Below are 12,312 nucleotides of genomic sequence, written 5' to 3'. Positions count from 1 at the left end.
TCTGACCCTTATGTTTTCCCTCCCCTTACGGTTTTGATCCATGGGCTACTTTTAAAATGATGCTGCATTTTATATTGCATTGACCCCCCCCCATGTGGTGTTTTTTTCGGGACGTGGGTGGCGCTGTGGTCTAAACCACTGAGCCTTGGGCTTGCCGATCAGAAGAAGAAGAAGAGTTTGGATTTGATATCCCACTTTATCACTAGCCAAAGGAGTCTCAAAGCGGCTAACAATCTCCTTTCCCTTCCTCCCCACAACAAACACTCTGTGAGGTGAGTGGGGCTGAGAGACTTCAAAGAAGTGTGACTGGCCCAAGGTCACCCAGCAGCTGCATGTGGAGGAGCGGAGATGCGAACCCGGTTCCCCAGATTACGAGTCTATCGCTCTTAACCACTACACCCACACTGGCGGTTCGAATCCCCGCAACGGGGTGAGCTCCCGTTGTTTGGTCCCAGCTCCTGCCCACCTAGCAGTTCGAAAGCACATCAAAGTGCAAGTAGATAAATAGGTACCGCTCTGGAGTTTCCGTGCGCTGCTCTGGTTCGCCAGAAGCGGCTTAGTCATGCTGGCCACATGACCCGGAAGCTGTACTCCGGCTCCCTCGGCCTATAGAGTGAGATGAGTGCCGCAACCCCAGAGTCGTCCGCGACTGGCCCTAACGGTCAGGGGTACCTTTACCTTTATTATGTTTTTATTGTAATTTTACTGGTGTTAGCCGCCCTGAGCCCAGCTCTGGCCGGGTATAAATAAAAATTATTATTATTATTATTATTATTATTATTATTATTATTGGTGCTGGGAGTTGTTAGGAGACCCCTATTCCCCTCACAGAGCTACAATTCCCAGAGTGGTTTAACTGTCAATCCCTCTTCAGAAACACCCATTAGCCCTGCATAGCACCTTGATGGCCCTGCTCTGCCTACATGGTTGAAAGGCACTAATGTTTCTGAAGGCCAGTTGCTGGAAATGGCAGGAGGGGAGAGGGCTCTTGCACTCGGATCCTGCTTGCGGGTTTCCCATAGGCATCTGGTAGGCCACTGTGAGAACAGGATGCTGGCCCAGGTGGGCCACTGGTAGGCTCTTCTTTCGACATAAAAAGGACAGCTCGGAGACTTAACCATGACGTCGCCCATCCTTTCTATTTCCAGAGAAAACTGAGGAGAAAAACAGCTCTGAACATTGATCAAGATTTATTCACTTTTATTCCCCTAGTCTATTTTATTCACAATACGTACGTACAAGTTCCTGCTCACTTCAGACACGGCTGGATCAGAAACGGACAAAAGGTCAGGACAGCCTACCACCAAATTCTCTCTAAACCCACACTTGGTTTCATCTAATCAGTTTGCTTGGTGGGACAGTGTTCTCGAAGCTACCAGCATGAGTTTGACCAAACTGCGGGAGGAAGTGGAAGACAGGAGTGCCTGGCGTGCTCTGGTCCATGGGGTCACGAAGAGTCGGACACGACTAAACGACTAAGCAACAACAACAATCAGTTTGCTGAGAGTTGCTGCTGTCTGTGAGCGACCACTACACGCAAGGTGTGCCCTCCTCCTGGGGGGAAAAGCTGTTCTAATTTCTAACATCCTTCGAAAAGCTGTTCCATCTCTTCAAGATGATGGACGGGGCGGTTGGAGACACTGCAAAGCTGGCTGTAGGGGACACACAACCCACTTTCACCTGACTGTGGGGGCATCGTGGGAAGAAGGAAGGACTTGGAAGAGATGCTCCTGGACCACTTCTTGGTCCAGCTGGAAGTGGCTGGGGAGGCATTATAGCCTGCGGTTGCTAAGCAACTGCCAAGTGCTCCCTTCAACATTTGGCCTTGAGAGCAAAACAGTAAAGGGACAGGAAATCACAATGCACAACTCCTAAGTCCCAGTTAAGGAAGGCAGCTACAAGACAGTGAATGGCCTTTCTCCAGTGCTCAAGTATACAGGGTTGTCCCTTCTTTGGAATAGCAGATATGACAGTTTTAGATCTCCCTTTAGTATGCTGGGCTTTCTCCTTGGAAGTAAAAAGGATGGGAATTATGAATACTTTTGCATCAGCTTTCGATGCAAGCCCCTTTTATTGTCCCTTAAGCAGCTGCTTGACCTGCAGTGGTTAGGATACCAGTGATGCTTCAAGAAGTGGATTTGCTGCATTAGCAGGGGGGTTGGACTGGATGACCTCTGAGGTCCCCTCGAACTCTATGATCAGGCGGTAGCAATGCTGTAACTCCGTGCCATGAACAGCTTCATGTGGCTGGTTTTGCAGGAAAGGGCCAAAGCTCAGTGGCTGAGCGTCTGTTTGGCATGCAGATTCCAGTTTTGATCCCTGGCACCTCCAGTTATGGCTGGGAGACCCCGGCCTGAAACACCTGGACAGCTGCTGCCAGTCAGTGCAGACAATACTAAACTAGATGGACCAATGATCTGACTCCCATGTTCATCTGTTCTGATTACTAAGCCTTCATTAAAGGAACAGGAGCGAAACAGGCTGGCTTATTTTTCTGGCCTGTTGCAAACCCAAAAAGATGAAATCAAGTATTTAAAACTGGCCTTTTGCTTCCTTACTTGGGCACCATGTATAATCTTAACACGCCTAAAAATCAACTCTTCGAGACCTTGTCTGGGGTTTCTTTCCCCCAGGAAAAACCTCTGATAGCAGACGGCATTCCGGTCAAATGAGGTCAGTTTGGTGTATGCAGGTAGTAACGTTACAACAAGAGGTGTGGGAAGTGGTACAACGCAGAAGAAATTGGGGGCGCGGGGCGTAGATATTCCCCAAGATACCAAAAACAGGTTCTTAACAACATCCAGTATGAAATCATTGTGCTGACGCAAGGAACAAAACGCACCATCACCACCCAAGTGAGATTCAAGGCAGTCCAAGGTCTTTTTGTGAGAGGGGGGGGTGTGTGTCTCAGGTCATGCTATGCAGAAAACTATCAAGGTGGTTCTGCAGGTAAGACTTTTTCCTGCCTTGTTATTCCTGCTGTTTCCCATGGCACCAAGAGTGACAGAACTGCCAACCAGCTTCCACCAGCCTCTTTATAAAGGGGCACGGTGGGGTCTTACAAAGGGGTGCAAAGCAGTCTGCTTCAGTTGCTCCAGTGGGACTGTTTTATACGGGATGCGAGAAAAGACCCCCCCCCAAGCCTTCTACAACAGGAAATGCCCAGCTCCACGTAATATCCGATCCCTCGCTACGACATCTCTCTGATCTACTTCTTTATCTAATCTACCCACCTAATCTATTACCTCCCTTGCAGCCAAAGTCCATTGAAATAAAAGTCGGGAGATTTGACTTAAATGTTGCAACGAAATATAGCCCTTTGTCTTAGGGCTCTAGAAGGTTGATCACTAGCAGTTCCAATTCAAAGGATCGTAGAATCATAAATGGTAGAGTTGGAAGGCGCCCTCCTTTGGTAATCCTCATAGAACTCTATCCCAATGGTAATAATAATAATAATAATAATAATAATAATAATAATAATAATAATAAATTATTATTTATAGCCTGCCCATCTGGCTGAGTTTCCCCAGCCACTCTGGGCGGCTCCCAATCAAGTGTTAAAAACAATACAGCATTAAATATTTAAAACTTCCCTAAACAGGGTTGCCCTCAGAATGGTTGCCATTAATTTGATTATGAATTGATTTTAGAATGAATTGATTTTAGAATGCTGTGTTACTTTTATTGCTGTTAGCCTCTCTGAGCCCAGCTTTGGCTGGGGAGGGCGGGATATAAACAAAAAAATACTATTATTATTATTATTATTATTTAGTCCAACCCCCTGCAATGCAGGAATATTGGTAATGGCTTGGAAAAACCCTGGAGAGCAGGAAGCTAGGCTAATGATACATTCTGCAAAAGGTAAAGCTGGACTGTACTTATTTGAAGGATGGATTCCATATTTATGCTTATATAAAACTAGCATGTCAGGTTTAGCCAAGTCATTCCCCTGATCTGCTAGTTTTCATGGTGCAGGGATTTTTATTCATGATAGACATGAATAAAGACATGGAACCTCTTACTTGGAGCCTGAAGTGTTAAAAGTCCAGGAGGACATTCTACCGTGTTCTGCTGATTGTATAAACTAGTCCTAAATGTCTATGGTTGCTATATTTTAACGCAATTAGGCAGAGCTGTCTCGGAACCAAGCACAAAAACTTGTGAAATGTTGGCAATGACAGCTCAGATCAGGTTTGGAATGGCCATGGAATAGAACAGAGTCTATCCATGCTGGAAAGCAAAATTAGAATGAGGCGGTAGAATGGATTGTACCACATCACTCTGGTGGGGGGGGGGAGATTTTTGGTTATGCCTTTTTAACAGGGGACGCGTCACTACAGTGGTACCTCAGGTTAAGAACTTAATTCGTTCTGGAGGTCCATTCTTAACCCGAAACTGTTCTTAACCTGAGGTACCACTTTAGCTAATGGGGCCTCCCACTGCCGCCGCACGATTTCTGTTCTCATCCTGAAGCAAAGTTCTTAACCTGAGGTACTATTTCTGGGTTAGTGGAGTCTGTAACCTGAAGCGTCTGTAACCTGAGGTACCACTGTACTACAAACTTAAAACGGGTGAGCAAGCACAGCTTCCTCAACAGACCTTGGCATTCTGCAAGGGAGCAAGAGGTCAACACCTCCACAAAACTTCCGTTTCCAAAGTCGCCTTGCTGGGGAAACTGCTTTGCAACTCACTTCATTTTTTTAGGTAAAATACACCCATGGATCAAAACACGAAAGGGGCAATTTTCAGGTTAGAGAAATTGCTAGTGTGAACCTAAACACAAATGGAGGCACAGACCGCCGTGTTAAGATAAGGAAACCTGTGGTGTGTTGCTTACTTTGCACAATAATTCTGATTCTGGGAGGGTTGGTCTCCCTTCCCCACCCCTTGAATCTGGTGGCAGGGGTAGGAACACTGGTGGGAACAGAGCAGCCATCTTGCCCTTTCCACAGGGCTCCTCTGCAGCGGCACCATTGGATAATTTTATACTCTGCACTTCATGAACTTATGTGAGCCCCTCTTTTGATGGTCACATGTATCATTTCACTTGCTTCAACCAACCCTGCCATGGCTGAGGGAACTCTTCCTCATTCTGCTGAGCGGAGTCCTGGAGACCTGGCCCCAATCCTGCCTTGACACTGCTCTTGTAAATGGAAAGGCCGCATGACAGTCGGTAACTCAAGTGGGTTTACTCTGAGTGGGACTAGCATTGGTGACAACACCATATTGACAACTGAACTGGGATGAGTGCCATTTGCGTTTCCCACCCTCAGGAAGAAAAATAATTTAGGCCAGGCCTGTTGGAGGCAAAATATGACTTGGGCAGGGCTGCATATCCAGAGTAGCTAACCTGTGTCCCTTCAGAGATGTTGATGGACTACAATTCCCATCATCCCTAACCATTGGCCATGCTGGCTGGGGTGATGGGAGTTGGGAGTCCAACAACATCTGGTGTATGTGTCTGTCACAGTTTAAAGCAGATTTCCTCAAACTTGGCCCTTCAGATGTTTTTGGCCTACAACTCCCATGATCCCTAGCTAGCAGGGCCAGTGGTCAGGGATGATGGGAATTGTAGTCTCAAAACATCTGGAGGGCGGAGTTCGAGAAAGCCTGGTTTAAAGCCTTCTGTACCACAGAAATGGGACTCTTGTGAATTTCCTATTGAGATCTTCCAGATGTTGTGGGACACCAATTCCCATCAGCCCCAGCCAGCAGGGCCAGCAGTGAGGGATGATGGGAGTTGGAATCCAACATCACCTGAAAGGCCAACCAGCTGTGTCCTACGTGACTTCCTGTGGTGCTGGCTGCCACCCTCCTCTTCCTACTTTGGCTAGGCCTGGTCCAACCCTTCTCCAAATCCTCACCAAAGACGCTCTTGGAAATAAAAAAACTGAATATTGTGCAGTCGCAGAATCAGCTTTGCAAGCCTTGTGCGATTTTCATGATTTGTTCTGGTGAAGAATTGCCTTCCTTTCTTTCGTGCTGCTGCGACTGTGCCTTTGGCCTGGCGTGCAGATGCACCCAGACCATCTCCACCGGCCCTTTCCTCTTCCGCAAGGACAGCGTGCGCTACTTGAAGCACAAATCACACAGCTTACCCTCAGGAACAGAGGAGCCAATGGCAGCCATCTTGAACTCAAAGGAGAGCAGCTGCAAAGCAGCGGTGGCAGGTGAAGAACGTACTGGACAAGGTCAGGTGGGTGCAGAGGCAGCTTCTGGATTGGACAGAACGTTTTCACAGGCAGAGAGTGTGCCTGATGTAAAGATCAGTGGGACCTGAAACTCCACCTATGCTTATGCTGACCCAAATCAGTCCAGTAGGGACGTCATGGGTTGATTCCAAAGTAGCGCTACGCAATTGCTCCATCAACACAAGGATTTTCGCTTGCGCAAAGTAATGTTCTCTTCCTCTCCTCGCACCCCCCTAAAATTGCTTTAGGGGGTCTCCCAACTCTCCGGAGAAATTTGGGAAGAAAAATAATAATCAATTTATTATTTGTACCTCACCCTGCTGACCTGGGAAGGGGTGCGCAGTGGCAGGGAAAAGGAGAACGCCGCACAAACCCTCCTGCTAACGGAACGGGAGAACGGGATACTGCCCCATTTTACTTCCTTCGTACCTCCAGAACGCAAAGCGCACTCGCCCCTACCAATGGACTTTGGGCCGGGCCTTTACACCTAGGGAAACAACACCTGGGAAGCACTGAACGTCTGCTGGCCAATGGCAGGGCCCCCGTCTGACCCCCCAGCACAAAGCCTAGCGCTCTCGCTGCCGGGCGAACCGGCCTCAGCGCCTTAGCACGGAACAAGCTCCTTGCGCTGTGTAGAAGCCGGCATGAGGACAGTCTCCCCTGCCCGGTGGGCATGGCTGCGGAGGTGGCGGTAGAGATGTTCTGTGTCGCGGAAGCGGCGCCCGCACTGGGGGCAGGGGTATGGCCTCTCGCCCGCATGCGTGTGTTGGTTCTTGAGCAAAGAGGAGGCGGCAGAGGCGGCGCAGGGCTTCCTGCAGTCCCCGCAGGCCCGGCCGGGGAGCGGACCGGCATCCGGTTCTAGGTGGTGGGTGTGTTGGTGCCTCTGGAAGTGCAAGGTGCTGTTGAAACTCTTGCCGCAGTCCGGGCAGACGTGGGGCTGGCCGCCGGCGTGGGTGCGCTGGTGTCGGTAGAGGTGGGAGGTGCGCCCAAAGCGCTTGCCGCAGTCCGCGCAGGAGTAGGGCCTCTCGCCCGTGTGGATGCGCCGGTGCCTCTCCCAGTGGGAGCTCCAGGTGAAGCTCAGCCCACACTCGCCGCAGCGGTAGGGCTTGTCGGCCGACAGGTGCAGCCGGCGGTGTTGAGCCAGCTGGCTCCGCGTGCCAAAGCTCTGCCCGCACTCCCCGCAGCCGTAGGGCTGTTCGGCGGTGCCGTGCAGCCGGCGGTGCCGGGCCAGCTGCGAGCGCCCGCCGAAGCTCTGCCCGCACTCGGCGCACTGGTGACTCTGGTCCCCACCCATCAGGTGCAGGCGCTGGTGTTTCACCAGAGCCAGCCCGTCGGCGAAGGCCTTGCCGCAGAGGGTGCACTTGTAGGGCTTGCGCCCGCGGTGCGTACGCTGGTGCTGGTCAAAGTGCAGTGTGGTACTGAAGCTGCGCCCGCAGTAGGTGCAGATGTAGGCACGGGTGACGCTGGCCGCCGCACCGGTGCCGTGTGTGCGCTGGTGCCGGTAGAGGTGCGAGCTGCGGCTGAAGCGCTTGCCGCACTCGTCGCATGGGTAGGGCTTCTCGCCGGTGTGGATGCGCAGGTGGCGGGCGAAGTGGGAGCTCCACGAGAAGCTCTTGCCGCAGTCGCCGCACTGGAAGGGCAGGCGCCCGGTGTGCAGGCGCTGGTGGGTCACCAGCTCCGTGTTGCGGCGGAAGCAGCGCCCGCACTCGGCGCACTGGTAGGGCAGCCCGCGGCTGGGCATCAGGGAGGGGGCGGGGGCCGCCGGCTTGGCGCCGGCGCTGGCGTGCGCCCGCTGGTGCCGGTAGAGGTTGGAGCTGACGTTGAAGCTCTTGCCGCAGTCGCCGCAGCGGAAGGGGCGCTCGCCCGTGTGCGTGCGCCGGTGCTTGCTGTAGTGCGAGCTGCAGCTGAACACCTTGCCGCAGTCCTCACACTCGTAGCCCTTCTGCAGGACCATGAGGGGAGGCCCCTCCCGCGCCAGGACCTTGCCGCCGCCCACTTGCTGCACCACCCTCCAGTGCAGGCTCTGGCAGTTCCCGGCCTCCAGCTGCACCACCGCAGGGCTGTCGTGCTGCTGGACATCTTCCTCGTCGCTCTCCTCCTCCTCTTCACTGCCCAGTCCCTCGACTGCTGGGAAGACACAGAGGAAAAGAAATCTCCCTTAGGACAGTCGGCACATTGAAGGAGCAGGCAAAGGTCAAGGAAAATATAAGCCGTGCTAAGGATTCCTTCAAAACTCAGCTTTCAGGTCATGGTGGTTGTTGTTGTTGTTGTTGTATTATTATTATTATTATTATTATTATTATTATTATTTTCCCTTAGCCATGCTGGGCAGCTTCTAGCATATACAGAAACACAATAGCATTAAAATCTTCCCTATACAGGGCTGCCTTCGGGTGTCTTCTCAAAGTTGTGTACAGTGGTGCCTCTGGTTACGAACTTAATTCGTTCCGGAGGTCCATTCTTAACCTGAAACTGTTCTTAACTAGAGGCCTGCTTTTGCTAATGGGGCCTCTTGCTGCCGCTTCACCGCCGGCACACGGTTTCCGTTCTCATCCTGGGGCAAAGTTCTCAACTTGAGATAACTCTTCCAGGTTAGCAGAGTTTGTAACCTGAAGTGTTTGTAACCAGAGGCATTTGTAACTCGAGGTACCACTTGGTTCTTGAACTTAATCTGTTCCGGGAGTCCGTTCTACTCCCGAAACCATTCAAAAACCAAGGCGCAGCTTCTGATTGGCTGCAGGAGCTTCCTGCACTCAATTGGAAGCCATGGAAGCTGCGTCGGATGTTCGGCTTCCGAAAAATGTTCGCAAACCGGAACAATTACTTCCAGGTTGGCGGCGTTCGGGAGCCGATTCATTCGGCAACTAAGCCGTTCGGGAACCAAGGTTGGACTGTAGTTGTTTATCTCCTTGACATCTGATGGGAGGGCTTTCCACAGGGTCGGCGCCACTGCCGAGAAGGCCCTGTGTCTGGTTCCCTGTAGCTTCACTTCTCATAGTGAGGGAACCGCCAGAAGGCCCTTGGAAGTGGGCTGAAGGATGGGGGCAGAGATGCTCCTTCAGGTATACAGGGCCGAGGCTTCTGGACCTCATGACTGCCCATTTTGGACTTTTAGGGAGCCAGGCAACTATGCAACTTGATCCCCCACCCCAGTCTTTCCTATGTACTGATAAATGTGATAACCAAAATCTTAAACGATTCAGAAACAAGGTTGAAGGAACAGGCACATTGTTAAAAGGGATGCTCCTGAATCCATCACTATTGCTGGTTTCCCAGGAGACCTCAGCAGCTAGGAGGGCCTTTTACCAGCTTTGTGTGGTGTGGCAGTTATGGCCAAGCCTTAGCCACAGTAGCATGGGTAACCTCAAGACTGGACTACCGCAATGGGCTCTAGGTGGGGCTGCCCTTTGAGCTGTTCCGCCAGCAGCAGCTAGTGCAGAATGTGGCAGCCAGGCTGCTACCGCACCTCTGTGTTTCAGATATAGGTAGGTAGACATGTTGGTCTGCCATAGTTGAAACAAAATTTTAAAAATTCCTTCCAGTAGCAGCTTAGAGACCAACTAAGTTTGTTATTGGAATGAGCTTTTGTGTGCATGCGCGGTATCTGAAGAAGTGTGCATGCACACAAAAGCTCATACCAATAACTAACTTAGTTGGTCTCCAAGGTGCTACTGGAAGGAATTTTTTTTTATTCTGTTACACCTCTGTGTGACACCTTTGCCAAAGGAGCTGATCTGGCTGCCAAAATGTTGCCCGTCCAAGTTTAAGGTTTTGCTTTTAGTATACAAAGCCACATAACAGCTTGGGACCAGGGTTTTTAATCGTCATGTGATCCATAAATGAAATAACAAATTAAATAAATAACAGTAGCAATAACAAGGTGCCACCTTCCTCCAGGTGCAAAGCAACAGCACAACCAACACTCAGCAGTGCCCTAACGTTAAGTGGCTCGAGTAAATGAGCCAAGTGAGATATTTCAGGAGAAGGCAAAAGAGCATGAGGGCCAAACACCAACCTGCCAAAGAAAAATATCTCCTTTACCCTAGGTAAGGTGTCCAGTTAGATCTCAGGTGCAAAAGAAAACCCATCAATCAGCCTTCGTCTCTGCAGTACCATTGTTTGGCCTGGTCCATATTCTCACACTTCTTGCCTCCAGGAGACTACGGATGAAGAGAATCGATTGGCCCTGTCAAAGAAAAAGATTGGGGTCCACTGAAAGTGCACTACTCACCTAAGGTGGCTCTTCGGGCATTCTCCCTATTAATAGATGCCGGGACACAAGTTTCCTCATCTTCTTCTACCAGGAAAATCTCATTGGGTTTGGGACTTGCAGGTCCTACATAAAGAAGGAAAAACAGGCTATATCAAAGCTATGATACTTCCGCCTTTCTTAATACCATGCTATAATACCACATAATACCATATAATACCAACTACTCTATTCTGAACTTAAAAATGGAAAGCGTAATGCTGGTGGTTAACAAAAGAGGTTTAAAGGCTGTCTCAAGGCAAAAAATTAAAAATGTAGTATAAACACTAACAATTGGGAAACATTGGCCTGTGAGCGCTCCAGTTGGAGAACAGCCTTTACCAAAGGTGTCATGGGCTTCAAAGTGTGGTGTAGTGGTTAAGAGCGGTAGTCTTGTAATCTGGTGAACCGGGTTCGCTTCCCCGCTCCTCCACATGCAGCTGCTGGGTGACCTTGGGCCAGTCACACTTCTTTGAAGTCTCTCAGCCTCACTCACCTCACAGAGTGTTTGTTGTGGGAGAGGAAGGGAAAAGAGAATGTTGGCCGCTTTGAAACTCCTTAGGGTAGTGATAAAGCGGGATATCAAATCCAAACTCATCAAAGACGCTCAAACTCAGGACGCAAGGGAGAAACATGCTAAGAGGAAGGCACGCTTGGCAAATCTACACCGTGATCAACTCCCGCCCGGGAACCAATGTCCCCACTGTGGAAGGACGTGTGGATCCAGAACTGGCCTCCACAGTCACTTACGGACTCACTGTTAAAACCATGTTTATGGAAGACAATCTTACTCAGCTACGAGTGATCGCCAAAGAACAAGAAGAATACCATGCTATAATATATATTATTGTTTTTTTCAAAGTGATCATCAAAACACAACTCCCCCATCTAATGTTAGTGCTGTGCTGCTTTGTCCTACCCTCTTCCTCACACCAAAACAGCAGCAGCTGCACAGCTATAAACCACTTGCTCACCCACCGCAAATTTGTGTGATTTACAGGAATAAAATTGAGGTGAGGAGCAGGAAGGAGCGGCTCTCGTCAGCCCCAAGCATCATCACGGAAGGTGGGATTTGTCATCTAATCATGTCTGGAGAGACCTGGGTCTCCCATTCCTGTGCACTGTATTCATTTGTTTGGATGATGCATAACCGTTTCTGAAATCTGAAGCCAACCCATTATTTTCTATCACATTTTCACTTTTGGGCAGGCAGTCCTGGGCTGCCTGAGAGCCCACAATGGGTGGGGCAAATTTTGGCAAAAAGATTTCCATTAAAGGGTCAAAGAAGAACTAACCACCTTCCCCCATATACGCCCAACTTGACTCCTTTGATATATGGAAATGACACTTTTAGAAGTGCCACATAATGTGAGCGCCACACTTGCAAGGAATCAATCCTTCAGTGTGGAACTCCCTGTCCATTGATATGAGGCAGGCACCTTCGTTATACAGTCATACCTCATGTTACGTTTGCTTCATGTTACGTTCTTTCAGGTTACATCCCACGGCGACCCAGAAGTACTGGAAAGAGTTACTTCTGGGTTTTGCCACTCGCGCATGCACACAAGCACTAAATCACGCTTCATGCATGTGCACAAGTGCCAAATTGCGCCACGCACCTGCGCAGATACGGCACTTCAGGTTGCGCTCTTTTCATGTTGCAAACGGGCCTCCGGAACAGATCCCGTTCGCAACCAGAGGTACCACTGTATTGTTTTCAGCACCTGTTAAAACCCTTTTTTGTTTAGCCAAGCCTACCTACACATGTACATTTGACATGCACTTTTAAGGTTTAATATTATTTTGTAACATATTTTTAACGGCTCGTTTTATTTATATTCTGGATTTTTTTTTAGGCCAGTCCTGTTTTTA

The 12,312-nt window shown here is 49.8% G+C and overlaps 1 protein-coding gene and 1 long non-coding RNA gene across 3 annotated transcripts in view; one reads left to right on the top strand and one right to left on the bottom strand.

Annotated features, from left to right (window-relative positions):
• The window catches only part of LOC310757424, a 116,629-nt gene that overhangs the window by 50,943 nt on the left and 53,374 nt on the right, over positions 1-12,312 (top strand). The window lies entirely within an intron of this gene.
• Positions 1-12,312, bottom strand: part of LOC310756768 (uncharacterized protein) — a 47,527-nt gene that overhangs the window by 30,947 nt on the left and 4,268 nt on the right. Inside the window, exons 3-5 of one of the 2 annotated variants that reach the window (XM_083601478.1) lie at positions 10,423-10,527; positions 6,184-8,318; positions 4,390-6,150 (exon numbers count right to left, since the gene is read on the bottom strand). In XM_083601478.1, coding sequence (XP_083457604.1) covers positions 6,796-8,318; positions 10,423-10,527 — 1,628 coding nt within the window. In that variant the 3' untranslated portion in view covers positions 4,390-6,150; positions 6,184-6,795. Of the gene's footprint in view, positions 1-4,389; positions 8,319-10,422; positions 10,528-12,312 lie in introns of both variants that reach the window. The other variant, XM_083601479.1, reaches the window with a different exon arrangement.

The sequence above is a fragment of the Podarcis filfolensis genome (assembly GCF_964270895.1).
Source record: "Podarcis filfolensis genome assembly, chromosome: 2".
In the NCBI taxonomy this organism is placed as follows: Eukaryota; Metazoa; Chordata; class Lepidosauria; order Squamata; family Lacertidae; genus Podarcis; species Podarcis filfolensis.
The sequence above is the reverse complement of the archived record's forward strand: the minus strand, read 5'-3'. Positions and strand labels throughout refer to the sequence as shown.